The sequence below is a fragment of the Ips typographus genome, linkage group LG2 (assembly GCF_016097725.1).
Source record: "Ips typographus isolate SLU linkage group LG2, UJ_Ityp_2.0, whole genome shotgun sequence".
Taxonomy (NCBI): Eukaryota; Metazoa; Arthropoda; class Insecta; order Coleoptera; family Curculionidae; genus Ips; species Ips typographus.
The window spans coordinates 15,680,571-15,701,722 of record NC_138423.1 but is presented as its reverse complement, the minus strand read 5'-3'; the positions used below and the strand labels follow the sequence as shown (position 1 = coordinate 15,701,722).

Here is a 21,152-nt window from a genome sequence, read left to right as displayed (position 1 = left end):
TGTCATTTAAAAACTTTACAATTCGTTTACATCGCACGGTCTTCTTGTTCTAAGCCGCTTCAAATAGGCTTGGTAAGTTCAAGTCTGTTAAAAAAGAGACTTGACTTGACTTGAATAAGTGGCTTGAGATAGCGGCTTGTAGAGTATATATCGCAGTTTTTCAAGTCGCTTATGTTCAAGCGCCTAGAATAAGCCTACGATGTATAGGGGCTCAATTAATTTTGACTTTTGTCATTCCAATAGGAAAGGTTATCTAAAGTTAATTGTGCAACTTTGCCCCAATTTAAACTTTCTCGTATCTCTTATAGTTTCCGAGATCCCAATGGTGATGGTCGAAATTTGAATTACCCTGTATAGGTATACCCGTTTGACAGTAATGTTTTTTTGGATGATGATTTCCTAACCAGTTACGTATTAACCGATCGTGACTTTTTATTGAAGCTGATGGAGGGATGGAAACCGAACATACAGGACCTGAAGCCGCAGTGAGAAAGGAAGAATTTTGGAGATCCAAGTGAAGTTTCAGCAACAACAAGGCCGCATTCGTTTTCAAGCTCCATAAAGGGAGCAGAGCGTTTTTGACGTCACGATGACGTAATTTGGCAAAAACATAATTGGACCAACTGTCAAATTACGTCATTGTGACGTCAAAAACGCTCTGTTCGCTCCATGGAGCGTGAAAATAAATAGGGCCTATGAGAATTAACTCAACCTAATATGGGCAAATCGTCAACGTCCAATGTTAAGCATACTGTAAGCTCCGAAAATAACATAATATCTGGCAATCTCTAGAACAGTTCTACAGATTATTCCTACTTGTTTTTCTGGTATTTTTGATATTTTTATTTTGAAATTTCATAATCATCCTGGAATACTGTGTTTATATATTGAATTCTGCATCTCTCACTCTCACTTTTTTGTTTTTGTCTGCTGACTGACTGCAGTGATGGCAACATTGTTTTTTTTTTGGTTTAACGGCTTTCAGCTGCCAGGACTATTCGGACGAGTGGTGGCTGCAGAAACGGCAAAGATTCGTTGCTCAGAACGAGTCTGAGTTACCTCATATCTCTGCCCAACTTGGAAAGAAGCAAAAAGAACACATCAGCATTTCATAGAAAATCAAAAAACATTGTTTTTGATACAATGACTGACAAGTGACACTGCCGCCATCTTGAAATATTTTACGAGTTTACGCACCGCCCTCTATACTAGAAAGCCTAAAATGTCACTTTTAATGGCGGCGTTAGCGGTTTTCGTTTTATACACAAACGTATGCAGATTAATTGTTTCGTGTAGTTGATTGCAAGTTGTGAGTGAAAAATAAAAAAAAGCTTCATTCCTGATCCAGATATGTGTTAGATAGAGCTTTTTATACACAATCAAGTCCAGCCTAAACAAATTGGTTAGAACATTTGTCCTGGAAAGTACAACAAACTAGTTTAAACACTGTTCAATGTAAGAAAATGTGTAAATCCTTGAAACTAGGTAAGCAAAACTGGTAAATGGTTCTTATGTTATTACCAAGAACATTCATTCAAAACTATTTTTGTTGCTCTCACATTGAAGGATGCTTTAAAATGAAACTCACATACCTGCGCATGTAACAAGTACCTAATAAGTTTACTGTACTAGAAAGTACTTGTACTTACCATTGAGTATAGGGTTGGAGTAAAATCATTCCACTTCAAAGTGTTCAACCACTGTTGAGTTAGATCCGGTTTTTTGTAAAGTAAAAAACTGACACGGTTGAGTTTTTTCCTGAATTGCTGTTACAATGTGGCTTGCAAAACTTACGAACGGCAGCAAACAAAAATAATTCACGCAAATAACCTCAAGTGTTGATTTTAAACCGTAAAAATTCATCTAAACCCCAAAAAACTCAATTTGCACAATACAAACAAATGCAAACTGTCATCACTATTTCCGCCATATTGGAATTTTTGACAAGCACCTTCTAAGTTTTCTAGTATAGTAGGCGGCGATTTACGTCTAATTTTACATTTTCATACTTCTACTTTGTTTTTTTTTTATGTATACCTAGGTAACTGTTTGTAAAAAGTTTTATTCTCAATGTTTCAGCCGTTGGCCATAAGTGCCTTTTTAACGTAATAGTCATACAGTCGATGTGAACGTTTTTAAATTAGGATTATTGAAAGCACATGAGCTTACTAGAGGGTTGCATAATTTCAAAATTGCGGATAAATTAAAGCAAAAAACTACCCTTAGAATATTCCGTATTTTTGTGTTATCATCATAAATTACTCACTCATAAATCAGCAGCTTCCCTATTCACATTCCAACCGCTTGACGCACGCTCATGCTCACGCAGACTTTGAGGAGGGGTGCGTTTTGTTTTTTTTATAGCTGCGTTCACGCTGGGATATGTAACTTTCATGCGCTCTGCGGATTGGTGGTTGGATTTGTCATGATGCAAGCTAACCAATCAGGACCAATTCAACCTTGCATTACTGAGTTGATGGAACGAACCGACTGAGCGGCGGTGGCGTTGCCACATTGTGCGCAGGCGTTGTCTCAGACTCGCCCCAAGCCAAAGCGAACTGAAAGCCGAAAGCACCTGTTACTTTCTTGCCGTCTGCTCGATCTAGAGCATTGTTCATTGTTCGTTTACCGGCCGGTAAAATAACAAATTCGTCCGTGCAGTTTTAATCGTTCGTCCCCTTTTAAAGAAAAACCGAATTCGTAATGTCCGAGCAACAAGACAACGCCACCCCTGCCGTAAATGGCGAACAGAATATTGTGCTTAATGGCGACAATAAAGAGGAAAAAGTTACGGAAAATGGCACTACCGGCGAATCCGCTGAACCTGTTGCAGAAACCGAAAACGAAGCACCCAAAAAAGAAATGAGGGCCGTCGTTCTGACCGGTTTTGGGGGCCTCAAGTCTGTCAAGATTCTTAAGAAGCCCGAGCCCTCCGTCAGCAAGGGGGAAGTTTTGATCAGAGTCAAGGCCTGGTAAGATTTGGTTTTTTTTTTGGGGGACATCTTAAAGATTTTTGAGGAAAATTCAAATTCAAATAGTAATAATATTAAATTCAATAAGGTCTTCACATTGCTAGTTTTCTGATGTGTGGGCGGTTTTTACCCGCATTTCTGTTTATTGCAACTTTCCTTATCACTTATCATTAAAACCACATATTTGCCTTTTCAAAAAAACTATGGTTTTGTGTGCCTGAAAGATTTTTGGACATTCTTGAAATTACTTTCCATATGGAAATAACTGTCATCATTAGCAAGGCAATATGGACAAGGAAAGGAAAAAATCAATACATCTTTATCATACAGCATCAACTTGTTTCAGCTATTGATCAGTTAATTGTTAATCATGCAAATGATTAACAGTATTATAGATTTTGCAGGGTAGTTTTTTTTTTAACTTACAAAGGAGAATATTGTATCAATTAAAAGTCTTATTTTAACTTTGCTCACTGGGATTTTGTACTAAGTGTACTTTTTTCCCATAAAATAGGACTATGCATGCATGGTAGTTTTGTAAATTCATATTTTAAGTTTTTGTTTTTTTCCGAGGGGTAAACCACTGAGTAAAATTTTGTACACTAATTCCTTGTAATGCCCAGTAATTCCTAACAATATAATTTTCTGAATTACCACAACTGGAGAGTCTAAAAAAATGTTTTTTTATTAAAAAAACGACAAGCAAACAAGAAAATTTGCATGCAACAATTTCACCCAAAGTAGATATCAACTTGCTGCTTATTTTAAATGGGAGACCCTGTATATTTTTGCATTTTTGGATTCTAAGTCAAATTCTAGACATATTTTGTGTATTAGTGTTATGTAATCTGTATTGGTTTCTGAGATATTTTTACCATTTTTTGTGAAATTTTATATTTTCAGTCTCCAAAACAATTTTTTATTTACCTACACATTACACATACTAGAAAAAGTTTTTCTTGGTTTTTGTGTTTGTCCAGGTAAAACAAAGTTTGTTCTAAGAATGGGTGCAGAAAAACGTCAAAATATATGATACAGAGGGGTCAAAAAATGGGCTCAAAAAGCTGTCAAATCCAATCAAAACTGCCTTTATTTGTCAAATAACTCTTTTATTTGCAAACTGTTATATGTCAATGGATAGCCAATCAAATGGGCTTTCCAACAATATGGCCAGCTTCCTTGACTGTTACCACTCTTAATATCTTTGAGGATTTTTTTTTAATTGGGCAGATATGGCCCTGTTATTTGTCACAACCTAACCTGATGATGATTGTCAAATCTAAAGCCACAGCAAAACTACTGTAGAAATAAAATCATTAAGGTCGATTATCGCTTGCACTAAGTGGCCAACATAACGCAAAACCCATTAGGAGAGTGGCGGTGTTTCAGGCAAATTTGACCCTTAAGAAAATTGTCATTTGCAAAAACAGGTTTTCACGAAATTTGTAAGCGTTACATCGTAGTAGACCTAGTAGGTCACGTAACCCTGTTTTCCTAATTTTTCGGTGTCAAACTAGCCCTTAGCCTGTCAAAAAGAGCTTCTGCTGCACCCTATCACTAAACCGTAGATAATACGCGTATTTGTATATTGTATATACTTTTATAATGTCGATGGACAGCCAATAAAATAACCTTTCCATTGACGTATAAATGTTGATTGGTTAGGGGTACCGTTTGGCCGCTAGAGGGCGTAAACGTTGCCCAATTTTTTTGGTGTATCCTTTTGTTTAATCCTCAAAAAGTCTCTTAACTGCACTATTTTTGGTAGAGTTTTATACGTCAATGCATAGCCAATGAAATGAGCTTAAGTTAATAGGTTGGACGGTTTGGCCGCTAGAGGGCGTCAAATTTTTTCATCTTATTTTTAGTGCATCCCTTCATTCACTCTTGAATAACTCAATTATTTGCACCATTTTTAGTGGAGCTTTAAACGTCAATGGATTGCCAATGAAATAAGCTTTCTAAAAATATACCAACCTAGGTTAATAGGTTGGAGGGTTTGACCGCTAGAGGGCGTGAAAGTAGACTAATTTTTTTATGACTTTTTTGGTGCATTTTTTTGTTCAATCGTCAATAACTATTTGCTATTTGACTTTGTATAAACTCTTATATGTCAATGTATAGCCAATGAAACAAGCTTTCTATTGACGTATAAAAGTTGATGGGTTAGTGGTACGGTTTTGTCGCTAAAATATTTAAAATGAAAGTTACAAAATTAATAATTTTTCGTGGTTTTCCATCGGATTTCATTGAAATTACCAAACTGTCAAGTTTAAATTTGAATGGTAGACGTATAGAAAAAATATTTTATGATATTTTGATTTTCTCAAAAGTTCTCTTTATCAAAGAAAACAGAGGGGTAAACCGCTGAGTAGAATTTTGTACAAAAATAGATTAAGATACTACTTAATTTTAGCAATATTTAGCATCCAAATTGTTACTGAAAAATTGTTTCAAGATTTTAAAAAAACATAACATAATTCGGACATCCAATCCACTAGATTAGTTTGAATAGAAACATTAAAATGAAGAAGAAAACATTTTAGTAATGCCATGATGCATATTGTTATTATTTGCTTTTTTATGTTACAGGGATTACAAATTGACAATTTATTCAATAACCTTCAAAGTTGGAAAGAAAGGGAATGATAGTGGCCTTGTCAAACGTTTTATTCAAGTTAATTGTAAATTTTTAATCGTCTACCCTAGGATCCCTAGATAGCTTTATTTAATGAACAAAAAATTATACAGGTTAACAAAAATTGTATTAAGATAATAGAAGCAGATTTGTTTGTCTCTGTTATCTGTGACAACATGGATTTTTGTTCAACAATGTTAGTAAGTGATGCTAACAGTTGGATTGATGCTATTTTTATTTATATTTTGCATTAAAGTCTAGGCATTTTTTTCTCATTATTTAGTCTTTAATTTTATGGTGATATTAACACTAACCTTAGTACAAAAACATGCCAAAACTAAGAATACAACTTTTTGACTTTCCAATTCTAGCAAGCGAAAACATCAACTTGTAATTTGCGGAGTTATAAAAAAAGAAACAAAATAGAGAAAAATCCTGGGAAAATCGAACTTTTTTATTGATTGATTTTAGTGGTTTGAGTGAAGAAACTAGTTTGCTGCGATAGAAATTTACATTTTTGCCTTATAAAGTTAGTGGTTTACAAATACATATTTTTAACAGGAAAATCATTCTGAAAGAATATTTATTTATACACGAAGAAGGGTTAGAATAACCACAATATCTAAAAGTTCAGGAATATTGGCTCAATTTTTTTAAAGAACATTGCAGTGGTTAAATATCTTGAACAACCTAACTCATGTTGTGTTTTGTCAAATATTAAGTAGGTATAATAGAAAATTAAATTTGGAATTAAATTCCTTTCAATATATCATGTTATTATCACAAGATAATCTAATTCTTTGTCTAATTCTTACAGAACCTGGCTTTTATTTATGAAAAAATATTATTTAGGTAAAGGAACTTGATATATCATTTTCAAGACCTTTTAATTGTCTTTTAAAATAGCGGACAAAAGACAAGAAAATCCATTTGAAAAAATGAACATTTTAATAATTTTTGGTGTTTAGCAAAACAATTTTATTACAGCTATGTTTGAAGGAAATAAAAATACAAATAAATAAAAAACTCGAAAACTAATGGAATTAGGCATAGGAAAGGGTTATTCAAAGATAATTAAGATTAAATAACGTACTAAAAAAAATACAGTAATATACCTACAGGGTGTCTTATTGAAAGTAACAGAGTTGAACCACTTTTCTGATATACGTGACAACACCACATCATTGAAAATATTTTAGCTCAGTAGATCAGCAGGTATAACTTAAAAAAATGCCATCTTCAGGCAGGGTTAATTATTATAGATTATTACCTATCAAAATTGATATTTATTCTATATGGATACTAACAAAACTCAATTTTTCCTTCCTTTAAATTGGCCATTATTCAAACTAATCTAGTAAATTTGTATTTGTGTGTTGTATCCAATGTGGAGGCTAAATATTGCTAAAATTAAGTAATAATTCACTTTGAATAGAAGAATCTCAAAGATCTATTTTTGTCCAAAATACTCTCATGAACTTGAGTCTCATATTGATATCAAACACACCTACATCCAATACTGATAAAGATTTTATACAATATAACAAGTGTATTTAAATAGGGCGATGTTTGTTTGGATTATGCATATTTTGTCGTCTTAACACTTTTCTTCAGAACCTTCCGTTATTTGTTTAACTAGAGGATTTAAACATAAGACTTACGTATACGTTATTTTTGATAACATAAATTAAAAAATGTTAAAATATTAGAAAAGGTCTGTAAAATGAACAGCGAATGAAGTGAAAATTGATTTAATTTTGCAAAACCATATTTCCCCTGCACGACATGGATTATTGGATAAAATGCCTGTTGGTGATAAGATAAAAACGATAAAATAAATATTCAATACTTGTTACTCATGATAACAAAAACATCAAAAAGTGAATAACAGCTCATTAGCTTGCAAGCAACGTAAACAAATTAACATTGGAACGTGTTAGGAGAACTACGTTTTGGTTTTGAAATCAGGTCGAAACTAAACGATCTTTTTTGTCACATTTGGTGTTGCTTGAGTTGTTAACATCCATGCAGGTAGGAGATATTTCTTCCAATTTTTTGTTGGACTGTGATCTTTTAGTTTTATGAAATGTCATTACACGACCGGATATCCTCCACCTGTTTTTAAGGTAATGGTTATCAAAAAAAGTACTGACCATTTTACTGACTGTTTCCCATCCAGCCATCTTGAGAAAGTTGTCCAGACTAATTTAATAGAGCCATTCATAAATAATAAATACTTTTAAATTCCTTTCTTAATTTCATTAGGCTGGCACTTAATCTTGACTGACAAGACCGGAAGCACTTTATAACTAGCCTGACAAGGGCGCTTGCAATCATGGGTACCACCAATAAAGCCTGTTATCTTAGACATCAGCGTTGAGAGCTGTCTTCTCTTACCAACCCACGACGTTTATATTTTCTGTTTAAATCTTTGGAAACGCTTGGGATGGGTCATGAATATGCTATACGGTAATGGCTTAGAACGGTTTTTTACCGGATGTCACTGTTTTCCGATAAGAACGCTCCAGGGAAATTGTCTGCCAAGGAGGTATCGTAGATAAATTAGATTTATTCGCTTTTAAGAGTACCATGTCGCGTCTCCTGAATCGGGTTTGTTAAAAGGATTTTCCCTTTTTTTGCTTTGACTTTGTGTCCTTTAAAGTTGGGGATTCTAGACAGCAATTTACTTTTCGCACTTTCGACACATTCTATAAACACAGGAATGTATGTTTAGGAAATCCATTATGTTTTTTGTTTCCAATTTTAGTAATTTCCCTTCTATTCTGCCCAGAAGATAAAGTGATGTAATTTGGTAAGAGTGAAATATAGAGGGTGAAGTTGAGCACTACTTTTATTAAATTTCGTCCTATTATATTTGTCAAGTAAGTGACAAACTGTCGTTAGAAAGTGTGACTTACTTGTGGCACTTTTTCTCCCATTGGAGGAAAATACTTTCAGTCTCTCTGGGCCCTAATTCTTGAAACTGGGGAACGGAATTTTTAAGGGAAGTGTTGATAGAATGTTACAGAAGAAGCTGACAATGGCAGATTCCTGTCACATTCTACAGACCTTTCTCTCGATAACTCCCTTTCCTCGTTTCAAGAATCCGCACCCAGTGGCACTTTCACTCTCTAGGTTAAAGTGATACATTCATCTCTCAAATGAGGGAGGAAAATCTTATTTTCTATAGGGGTGGTAGAAAAAAGTGTTGAAGATGAAGTCAAAATGTAACCTAATAACAAAATGTTTGTTATTTCTTACTACATATGCTCCTGTATAATTTTCTAGTCTTGAGGAAAGAACTTGCGAAACGCCGACAGTTTTTAACAGTCTTTGTTTTTATTCATCCAAATCTCCTTCGAACCATCGTTTGGAGGGTCTTCCTGGAGATCTACGGTTGGTTGATTTCTCCTCTTTTGCAATTTTGGATAGTCGATTAATAGCCATTCTGGACCATCTTACTTTCCTCTGATCGTACAATGGTTGGAACGTCACATTGGACTCTGATATCGCGGTTTCTCACTGTCTAAAAGAGTTTTCATGCTTTCTTGGTATGATAATGGTATGACTGGTTTTTCATAACTAAAGTATTTTGCCCGTAATTGATCTTAGCGTATTTATTTTGGTTATTTTAAACAGTTGAACGTTGCTACAATCAAACCAATCCCTTAGGTTCCTTAGCCAGGACACGCGGCGTCTGCCAATGTTCCGTCTTCCCCTAATCTTTCTATCAGTTGTAGAAGTGTGTATTTCTGTCCTCTCATTATATAACCCAGATATTGGAGCTTTCTCTTTTTTATGGCGTTAACTATTTCGCACTCCTTCTGCATCCGGTTTAGCACTTCGGCATTAGCAATTCTATCGGTCCATGGAATCCTCCACATTCTACGGTAGCACCACAAAGGTCTGCAGCATCCTCATCCTAAGTTCCATGGTTAGATTCCGACTCGTAAATAAATTTTTCATCTTTATGTTGTTGTGTGTGGCAACAGAGATCACTATGTTTAGTTCCTTTGCAAATTTCAAAATCTGTAAAGACATTTCTACAGATGGTCCTCATCTTCCGATGTTATCAGCGTATAGCAAATTGTTTTAAATTCCTTCTTGCCCAGTTTATATCCACTTTTTTGATGATCCATTAATACATTAACAGACATTAAAGAGTTTTAGCTAAGTCTATCCCCTTGCCTCATTCGTGTTGAAACTGGTATCTTGTTGGAAAACTTATTGTTTGCTTTTATAAACGTGCTATTTCTGATGTTCTTTTCCGTAATGATTTCAATAATTGTTTTGGGATTCTCTCCTTTAATAAAGCACATAAAAGCAATTTTGTTATGTCAATGGCTTTTTCCACTATTTGTCTTAAAATGAATATTGCACATATGGTGGATTTCTACTAGTTCAATTTTTGGTTTTGTCATATTGTCTGATTTTGGTCCTCTTTGTCTTCGTTGTGATCATTTTTACGTTCCAGTCTTATTATCTCGTCTATGTGTGTGTCACTAGATAGATTTTCAAAGTATCTCTCCCATGTGTGTTTGTTGTTATCCTGATCAGTTTCTTTTTAAATATTCTCGTTTTGAAGATATATAATGAAGTTTTCAAAATTTGGAATTCTAATAACACCTAATACCATCAATCAAGCGTTTGATGCCTGTTTTATAAACGGTTTACCCAGTTTTTAGGCCCATTTTTTCTTCATACATTTTTGTTTCAGACCTGCTTTTCTAATGATTTTTAGGTTTCAAATACAACGTCCTGTTTTAGTTAATCATCCGCTACGTAGTACTAGTCATAAACTATCTAGCAATGCTAGAATCTTATCCTTCCAAGGATCGTTACCAAAGAACTTTCTCAATTCCCTAATTATTATGCGTCTTGTACCCCAGAGCAAAGTGACTTTCTTATTTTTCTCTAGTCCATTAAATCTGCATTTTATTGATCCACTCACTACAATTTAGGGCTTCCAGTCCCGGGACTTTGGGTGATTTTAGGATCCCGGGACCAGATTTGGTCCGGAACTTAGCAAAATGGCGGAAATCGAGAGCAATTTTTACAGTTGGTCTATGAATTCCTCTTACTAGTGCGGTGTCCAAACGAGCTTTCTCAGCAATTGGGACCACCTGGACCAGCCCCAGGACTTCTCAATTTGGTTCCGAACAAAGTTCTAGTCAGACTTACTACTATTTTTCACCAAATTATCAGTTTCTCTTTTAGACAAGTAAACTTTTAATAATTTTACTTGCTTTTACGATTTCTCTGAATCAACCTCTTCTCGTAAATCACCAAATACGTTTTGATAACCTGTCATAATAATAATATTTTACGAACCATAAAAACACCTTTTGTAGTTGGTGTTAAACCGTCGATGTGTGAACCCGTAGCCCCTATCAAAACACATTTTAATCAATTCAAGCGTAAATTAGCCGTTAAAAAAATCTGAACGCTGACTTATAAATATCTTAATTCAGGGGGGTAATTTAGTAAATTACTAAGGCCATTATCCAATAGCCCAGGATCCGTCAGTCGGGATGTTTCATCTTTTCGAGAAGTCTATTATTAGTCCAAGAATTCCATTCAGCTTTATCACTGTTTTCTCTCATCTATTAGTCAGGTCTAAGCCCTCCTGGTCGTTGCCTATAATGAATGCATTATATGGAATCAATAGCTGTTATTATTGGTATTAAGTGTTAATTTGAAGCTTTGTGGCTTAAAGTCAATTAAAATAGCTATGCAGGCGTTTCTATGGGAAAATATAACCCTAAAAAACAAGCGTTTTAATTGTTTTTGATGAACAATGTTAGGGTTCATTAACCAGTTTGGTCTATCAGACTAAATTTTTTTGTCACCATTAAGTGTGTGGTTTACCGCTTGGCAAATGTCCAATTACCCAGCATGTCTAATGCCATCTGGCTCGGTTAATAGGGCCAATAAAACGGATTAAGTTCCCATCAAGTTCAGACATTTATGAACTAACTGATAATACTGAAAATATTTTGTAAAAACAATAAAGTTTTAATTAGTCACACACAATGCAAATTAAATAATTTCCTGTCGTATTTATTGTTATTTAAATTGTCAAAAATCCACGTCACTAGCCATTTCCTTTTGTGATTGTTGTCTCCACTTATGGAGTTAGCAAATGAGCACTCAACCAACCAACGTTAAGCCCTTAACAATACCAGCATTCATAAAGATTTCCCTATTGCGAAGTGGGGTCACGTCGGACAATGATAGGGCTTATGAGTGCATTATAGTAGGAAAATTGCTGGAAAGGCCAGGAAAGACGGCTTGTAACAAGGGGGGAAAATAATAAAGTATGCATCGTGGCGCCTTACAGTCCGGAAGTGCATTTACCCCTTGCAGAGTATGGTGCAGACGTGTCCGAGCCCTGCAGGTCCTGCAGTTGAAAATAGAATAGAATAATTGTATTTTATATTGCCTGACTGCTGTGGCTATACCGGGGTTTGTCGATTTTAACAATCATCCTGTTTGGTGTGACCCAAAAAGTTTTTACCCGATAACCTTAATAATTTACTCATATGACCAGGACTTGATGGAATGAGTCATAATTCAAAGCGCGTTCCCCCTGTATTCCAGAATTCTCGTAAAATTGGTTTAAGTGTTTTAATTTGGGTAGGCTTGATTGATCGCAGACCGCATTGTGAGACGGTTTTATTTATTTTATTTTAATGGGAAAAACGCAGACAAGGTTTATTGGTAAAAATTGCTTTCAATGAAAACAGTGTCTGGTTTACTGAATTGATGAGCTGTGTTCCATACAGTTCGATTTTTATCCAATATCACGTATAGAAACTTTGGATGCTAGAAACTTTAATTTACCATTCATAAATCAACTTGTCAATAGAAAATACACTATTGTAGTAATTTAGGACTTAAATAAGTATAATCTTTAGGGATTTACTGCTTGACTGGATTTTCAAGTCAAATCAAGTAGTCCCTAAGTACTTGAAAAATCCAGTAATTTGACACACAGAAAAGTAGTTAAATTAACATTTGATGTTCCAAGTTGAACTGCCTTTATACAGGGTGATTCCAAAGTCAGTAGCTACGTGGAAAGGAAATTTTCCATGAAACAACAATTTTCTTGCGTTTACCAGTGGCGCGCGTATAATTTTTTTAAAACATTTTCGAAAAAAAATATTACCCCACTGATTTTTTTTTTCAACATAAAATTTATTGAATTCCTTGTTCAATTCTAAAAATAAAACCCCTTTTATTAATTTTTGCTACGACGCACCGCTTTCGAGTAAAAAAATTAAAACCGTCTTAATGCGTGCCTAAAATTAAATGCTGTTTTAATTTAAAATGTCAAATTATTAAAAATTAGTTCAAAGGCGGTTGAAATCTTTTGTTTTTGTTTATGTCTGTTAATAAGGAATAACTTGTAGTTAGTTAAAATAAGATTTAAGTTATTTTTTATTTTGTTTTTTTTTCAGTAAAACTTTGACACCCTGTATCTTGGTTATTGTTCATATTTCGAAAAAAGTCAAAGAAAAAACCTTATTTTTTGAAGCCCTATTCGCATGTGAAAGGAAAGCACCAACTTTGGAATCACCCTGTAGAGTGCATTAAACTTGACAGAAAAGTGATTTGACTTTAGGATACCGCGTCGCAATTCTTTCGCAAACGCCAGACAATACAAAATTGGCAAAATAACGTCCGATGTCAGACAATACTAAAAGAGAGAAAAATCGATGGGCTTGTTTCAATTTGTGCAGGGAGAATTTAAGTTGGCTATTTTGTATTTAGCTTAATATTCAGCTAGTAAATTCATTAACATCAACTACAAATTAATTTAATGTCGTTGTTTCTGCTGATATACGCGGAGTAGATGAATTTCCTTGTTGAATTTTGATCTTAATACAAAATAACCATTTTTGGGAATGTCACATTCACTTATCCGTATTTATTATCACCATTTTCCCTCAATATACAGTACAGGGTTTTGGTTCTGTGGCTCCTTCTTTTTACCCCTCCGAACTTTTTTGTTGAGAACCCGCCACTGATATTTCTTTCCACAAAATCGGAATTTCTTCTTAGAAACTTATTAGAGAGTTATTTTTCAAAAAAACCGTTACTCTGAATCATAATTTTCAATATTTAACTTTTATATGTTAAGAAAGCCATGGAAAACAATTCAGAGGATTCAGAAAATTCTTGTTTGGTAGCAAAAAAAGTCATGACAGTTCAAGAGCCAAAATTTTGTTTTTTTCTTAAACAGAAAAGAGTGTTTTTGAAAAACAAGATAAAATATGTATAATGCAATAAACTTTTTTTAATTATTTACAAAACTGAACTGAACTATTTATGGAAGTAAGTAAAAAAATATTTGCAATAATTTGCTGAAAATGACCAACTCTGCAAGCATCCATTCGCTTTAACATGACGAACTCTTTTGAATATTCGTGGTGTTTCAATAATCATAACGATTACATGTAAAAGGTTCAAATTCATTCAAAATTATGGTTCAAACCGAAGCATTTTTTGTAATACAAATAACTTCAGAATGATATCAAAAAAATTCAAGAGGCAAAAAGTTCCTAACTAACCTAAAGTAGAAATTTTTGGTTGAAACTTGTCAAAGATTTATCCCTTAAAGTTTGTACAAATACTTATTTTTAAAGTATTTACTTCGTCAAGTACTTTTTAAGAATGTTAAGCTACTTAACTTGATGAATCCTTAACAACAGCACAAGACAAGTTACATACAGAATTCCCAACTTATAAATGAAAAAATTGATTGGATTTAAATATTGTATATTATTATTGTGTAGATCTAAATTATTACAATTTTTTTAAACATTTTTTACTTTCTAGTGGATTGAACTTCCAAGACTTGATGGTACGCCAAGGTGCCATCGATTCTCCACCAAAATGTCCATTCATCTTAGGATTTGAGTGTGCCGGAGATATCGAGCAAGTTGGTGAAGGTGTTGAAGACTTTCAAGTAAGTATACATGAACAAATCCTGCTGCTTGAAACCTTATTTTTGATAATTAAATGTATAGTCGGGTTGATTGATTCCGACTGACCGATGTGCGTGTTACGTGAAACCCATATCCAATTAACGCTACTTGTTTCTGTCGAAAACAAAAAGCATTGTGCGGAAGTTTTGTTCCGTCTGGTAAAGCGGTCGATAGCTCAAGGGAGTCTAAACGATCAAAGCGAATAAAAGTTTCAAATGCCAGGCGTAATTTCCGCTTGGTTTCCAGCTAATCACTTTGAACCAGTCTTTATGTTTCAATAACTCTAAAAGTGATTTTTATTTCGCCGATTTCCAGATTCTGCTTGTAGCGATGAGAATTTAAGTGACTAGCAGAATTCTTACAGTATAAATCAGGTATTAGCAACCATCAGTGTTTACTTAATAATATGCGCTCATTAATCATATCAATTTCAAGGAAGTACTTAGCGTTAATGGCTCAACGATGTTGATAAACAATCTGAATCACTGTTATTAAGATTAATGTTTATTGTTAGTCAGTATTGGCACATTTATGATTAGAACCAGTTTTTAATTACCGGACATTATTATATTTTGCAATCCATTTTGAAAATTTATAATTAAACATTATGATTGATAAGTGTGCTTATAATTAAAGCACTTATTTTCCCGGTTGCAACTAATGGATTTGTTTGTAATTTATTAATGATCCCGAAAAATAAAACAATACGGTTATTATTGGATTCGAGGTTGTTTATAACATATTATTGGCGACTAATGAAACAATTTGTTACATTATTCAAAGATTATCTTAAATGGTGTTTAAGATGTCTTGCAATTGAAGATTCTATCTGAATGATTGACTGATATCTCTCTACAAAAATTAAGTTCAATTTATGAGGTTATCTTGACTGAAAGTTTGCTTTCATTTTTCTTCGCAAATTGGACAGTATCAAAAATATTATTTCACATTTTCTACCCCTTCTTCTTCTTCTCAGTCCGTATGTACCCACTCCTGGATGTAGGCCTCTTTCAAATACCTCCACGCCGTTCTATTTCTAGCAGTCCGGGTCCAATTCCTTCCTGCAACATTCTGGATATTGTCTCGCCTTCGTCTCTGGGGCCTACTAATGCTGCGTTTGGTCTCTCTTGGACGCCAAACTAGTATCCTATGCGCCCACCTGTGGTCAACCTGCCTTGCCACATGACCTGCCCATCTCCATTTCAGTTGTGCCACAAGCCTTAGAACATCTGTCACTTTAGTTCTACGAATCTCCTCGTTGCGGATTCTATCCTTTAGAGTGATTCCTATCATAGCCCTCTCCATTGCTCCTTGGGTGGTTTGCAGTTTATTGGCAAATTGGCGGGTAATTGCCATTGCCTCTAGTCCATATGTGATAACCGGCATCACGCAGGCATCCAACACTCTGCTTTTCAAATTTATAGGAAATTCACTAGATTTAAGGATAAATCCTAGGCTGCCCAGAAGAGGCCTATTCTTCCTGTGATTTCAGAAGATTGATTTTCTTTGTCAAGTTGAATTTTGTGGCCTAAGTAAACATATTCCGAGACAACCTTCAGGGGTTGGTCGTTAACGGTCACCTGGATGTCTTCTGTGCTCATGATCTTTGTTTTGTTCAAGTTCATTTCAAGTCCAATTTGCAGCGATGCTCGATGAAGCTCCCGAAGCATGTTTTTCAGCTCTTCGCCTGTGCTGACAACGACTACAATATCGTCTGCAAATCGTAAATGGTTTAGACGTTCTCCATCGATATTAATCCCGTTCTCTTGCCAGTCAAGCTTTTTGAAGACATCCTCCAGGGCAAGGGTAAAAAGTTTTGGTGAGATGGTGTCTCCTTGCCTTACTCCTCTCTTGATTGGAATACTGTCGGTTTTTAACTCATCATCTATTCTTACATGAATGGAAGCGTTATTATAGATTTGTTTGATGAGGTTTAAGTATCTAGAGTCGATCCTTGCATTGTCTAGGAATTCTAGAATTGTCCAGGTTTCGACAGAGTCAAAAGCCTTTTGGTAGTCGATGAAGACCAAATGGAGGGTTAGGTTAGGTTAGGTTGGTATGAGTCCATCTTATTCGTCAACCGGTTGGTTATTATTTTCGTAAATTGTTTGTCTAAGAGCGATAATAAGCTGATAGGTCGATAATTATCTATGTTGTTTCGGTCTCCTGTATTGTATAATAGGATGACTTCTGCATTTTGCCACTTAGTTGGGATTTTACCTTCTGTCAAACATTCATTCAGCAACAATCTTACATGCTCCATCAGCGTCTCACCTCCTATTTTAATCATTTCGCTCGTGATTAGATCTTCACCTGGACTCTTTCTGTTTTTCATTTGATGTAGTGCGATCTCCAGTTCTCCGATATTTATTTCAGGGACTTCTTCGGATCCCACATTTTGTATTTTCCTTTGGTATTGACGGCCCTTTAGAACTGTGCAGGTTTCCATAGAAGTCCTGAACTGCAGTCACTGCATTTCACTACGATTGCTCACCACAATACCCTCCTTGTTTTTTACTTTAGTCATATTTGACCTTTCATTTGATAATTTGGATCTAGAACTTTCATGTTTCTATTATCTTCGATTGTGTTCTTATGATTTCTTAAATCTTTTCGGATGTTCCTATCCTTGGTCCTCTCGATCCATTTCTTGTTTTCATTAGATTTTTTGTGTGTGGGCTGACTTTTCTCGAATTTCCCTTTTGTTTAGAGCATATATTTCTTGTCGCAACTTGAGATGTTACTGCAGAGTTCGTGTATTCCTGGTGTGGGTAATGGAGGTGCACCTAGTTTAGGATTTAAAATGCGTTGAAAAGCAGCTTTGTTTCGATTCAAAGCTTCAGCGGTTGGGTATTTTTGTTGCTGCATTAATTTTTTCTACCCCTAAAGTTTCGTTCCTCACGAAATCGTAGTAGTGTAATTGCTTAGCAACTAATTCCTGAGTCACCCGGTATAAATTAGTAATTTGCATACATCAACTCCTATTTAGAATGGCACGCGAGCTTCTTAAGTTTTTGGAATTGACTTTTAACATTATACAGGGGTGCCATAACTTTAATAACTATCACGGTTAACTATTAAAGGGAGTTTTAAGACCTTATCTTCGAGTAATTTATTGTTAATTTAACTTAATTAGAAACGTTTAATTTATAATGAAAATATGAATTTAACAATATACTGATGGGAGTGAGCAATTCAGTATTCTAATTATTCTTTGAGGCCGGATTTCACCACTGGCCTTTATAAATTTTTAACTGCCGTTAAGCTTCCTAAACTCAGTTAAAGTTTGAACCAAATTTTTTTCAAACCAAAAGTTTTTTGGAAGTTGCATTATATTGTGATAACCAATTTTGAAAAAAATGTTTGTGTGTGAGCTTATAACTTAAGTCCTACTTAAAATGTGACAATTTTACTTTGTCGTTGTTTAGTAAGTATTCTTTTTACTTTCTTCAAATTTCCCAACGTTAATTGTCTATTTTTGTTTTACATACCTCTGGCATTAAAAGCGTCTGCTGTTTTAATCTACTCTTGAATTTTTTATTGTAAACTTAAAGCATCTGTTTTCTCAATATGGTTGGAAAAAGACAGCGTTTGTGAAAATAATGCGTGGCTAACCGAGTTTAAGAACTTCGTTTAAAATAAACTCAGTTTTGTTTGTTTCTGGTGAAAACCGGCCTGAGTGTGATAAAACTGGGTATTTTACAGTTTTAAATATTCTGGAATTCCTATAGTCAGTGTTTCTGTCATAGTATAATGATACAATTTTTTGTAAAGTCAATTTATGACGGATAATTATAGTAAATAATGCTGATAGTCTAAGTATTGATGCGTAATCAAATATCAGTAAAAAGTCAGTTGAATAACAAATTTGTTTCATTTCACTTGACTGGCTCTGTAGCTGTCCATGGTTATCTCCACTAATAGTTCATATTTTGTAGCAGGAACTGTTTTATCATGTTTTTTTGTACAAAATTTTGTCTTTTTTTTGAAATTCGAGACTAATTTCATAACGGTTAATTTTATAATATTTTAGTTTGGTTATACAATAAATAAGTCTAAATAATTCGTAGAAAGGCAAGGCAATAGAAAGCAAATAATTGTTTATTGATTTTCTTTCGGTGTTCGTATTTAGACTGGGCGAGGAACTAAATATTCATGCTTATCCGTATTGATTTGGGACGGATGTAAACAACTTTTTTGTGAAAAATCGAGATAGATAGAGTCGATTTGGTGTGCGACGTATTTAAACAAAAATCTCTGGGAAAAACTCACCCAGGGCAATAAACATTAATTTTTTCTAGGATTTACTTGGACACATATTGGGTGTCGTAAATTTCCAGTCAATCGTTTTACTTCACGATTTATTACTTAATATTTTTGGAAACCCTAAAGCCATTGACTGCAATAGTTTAACTATAACATGGATTCATTTCCTGTGAGATAAACTAATAAAAATTTCCGTTCTAGATTGGTGATAGAGTGGTAGCTCTTCCGGAATACAGGGCCTGGGCTGAACTAGTGGCGGTCCCTGCCAAATACGTCTATAAATTGCCCAATGACTTGTCCTACCTGGATGCGGTTACCATCACCATGAACTACACTGTGGCCTACATATTACTTTTCGAAATTGGCGGTCTAACTCAGGGAAAATCAATTCTGGTGCATTCAGTTGGAGGTGGAGTGGTAAGTTTATGAGTATTGTTCTTTTCAAACACTGATAGAGATCAATTTTGCTTTCCATTAAGAATTTACTCACCAATTTTTCTACCCATAAAAACTTGAATTAACAAATTTGAAATAAACCCTTTACACTGACTAATAAGAATAATTGTATTCACTATGGAAAATTACATCTAAAACAATTGTTGCCACACTATTAACATGTGACGACCGCAATAACATAAACATTGCAACATTGTTGTTCAGATTTAATTAAAAGTGCAGTAAAAGTAACCGAATTTCTTACAGTAGCTTTTTAGATGTTGATTTAAAGATTTCAAGAGCGTTTCCTTTTGATATCCTTGATCTCCGTACAAATATGCATAATAGTGTGTTTATTATTTTCCTGAGATGTTCTTTGATATGCGGTACACGGTCGTAAACTTACTGTTCACAAATAAGTTGGAGTTTTAACATGTTTACCTTGCTTTTAGATTCATATTTTGAATTTGGAGTCTATTTTTAGAATAATCATTAACTATTGCTTGTTATTCTTCCTAGAACCGAGTGAAATTTAAGAATAACTTGTAATAACGGTTTTGTTGCATTACAGTTTTAAAAAGCGTGAAGATTTATTATGCCTTATACTGAAGATGACTGTTATTCCAGTCTTTTTCCAAAGCCATGTGTATCTAAAATTTTTTGTGGTTTTGCATATCTTTTGAATTTGATGTTTTTTTTTTTCAAATTAATATTAATTGACAATTATATTCATTTATCTACTTCTCTTGGCTTGAGAAAGCCTAAATTGCAGTCCAAACATCGACAAACAACTAAAGATGAAGTGCTACTTATTTTAACTTTCTTTAACAACAGAATTTTGTATTAGGAATGCAAAACCAATCTATTACAATACAAAACTAAAATCTTGATCTATACAGTGTGTATTTCTATAGATTTAAGACAGAGTGGCAAAGCAAGATTTGTCACTCTGTTAACGCTTATCTTTGTTTGTAAAGCTGACATTTAATTACAAAGAAAACTGTCTTACAGAAGTTTTTCAAATAAAGCAAAACGTTAACAGAGTGAAACATTCTGGTTTTACACTGTTCTACATCCAAAGAGTTACATCTTTTAAAAGCAGTAGAATAAGTTAGTTTTATTAGTTTATTTTTGTTTCACCTATAGGTTATAAATACATAATACTTTGGAAACGGTGTAGGTTATAGTGTTCATAACAATCTGAGGGCATTATAGGCAGGCGTCATCATAACGCCCTCAAACCTTTTTTAATATTAGAAACAGCAAATAATTGCTGAATTTAGGTGAAACATAAAACATTGTATGCACCACAGGCGTTAGCGAGAGTATAATGCCCATCAAGCCGAAACCTGTTCCTCGGGCTGTTTAGGCCTTCAGGTCATTTATGTTCCTCTAACGCCTTTGGCTATACAAATTCTAGCTTTGGATCTAAGCTATTATTTATTAACACTATAACTGCTTTTAAAACGATTTAAAAAATCCCTTATTTAAAATACTTATCTAAAAATAACACTGAAGCTTTTTTTAACTAGGATGTAGAAAATGAATCCATCTGACTTGAATAGGGTGTGTGAAAGCGGATAAGGAGGAAGGGATAATTATCATGCCTTCAAGTTTTCAGCTGTTAATTCATGCCTATAAATCTTCTGCTTTAAACTTCGATGTCTCTTTGATTCTTCTTTTAATACTTTAGCCAGTTTTGTCACCATCTTGAACAAAGTTTCACTAACTTTAAATTGGCTGTTTAATTCTTTCTAACCTCATTTATGTCCATTAAAACCAATAGTTAGCAAAGTCATATAATCGACTGGAATATACACTATCAAAGTTAACAGTCTGTTTAATGTGGTT

General features: G+C 34.2%; 1 protein-coding gene and 1 long non-coding RNA gene across 3 annotated transcripts in view; one reads left to right on the top strand and one right to left on the bottom strand.

The window, feature by feature from the left end:
- Positions 1 to 21,152, bottom strand: part of LOC145725065 (uncharacterized) — a 45,292-nt gene that overhangs the window by 7,498 nt on the left and 16,642 nt on the right. The window contains exon 1 of one of the 2 annotated variants that reach the window (XR_014177157.1): positions 1,650 to 1,933. The exons of the other annotated variant lie outside the window; for it this stretch is intronic. This is a non-coding gene — a long non-coding RNA (uncharacterized LOC145725065). Of the gene's footprint in view, positions 1 to 1,649; positions 1,934 to 21,152 lie in introns of those variants that run through there. 2 annotated transcript variants of the gene reach the window in all.
- Positions 2,556 to 21,152, top strand: part of LOC145725058 (putative NADPH-dependent quinone oxidoreductase VAT1L) — a 42,201-nt gene continuing 23,604 nt past the window's right edge. The window contains exons 1-3 of the mRNA XM_081973636.1: positions 2,556 to 2,972; positions 14,452 to 14,581; positions 19,068 to 19,283. Of these exons, the coding sequence (XP_081829762.1) occupies positions 2,704 to 2,972; positions 14,452 to 14,581; positions 19,068 to 19,283 (615 nt within the window). The 5' untranslated portion in view covers positions 2,556 to 2,703. The remainder of the gene's footprint in view (positions 2,973 to 14,451; positions 14,582 to 19,067; positions 19,284 to 21,152) is intronic.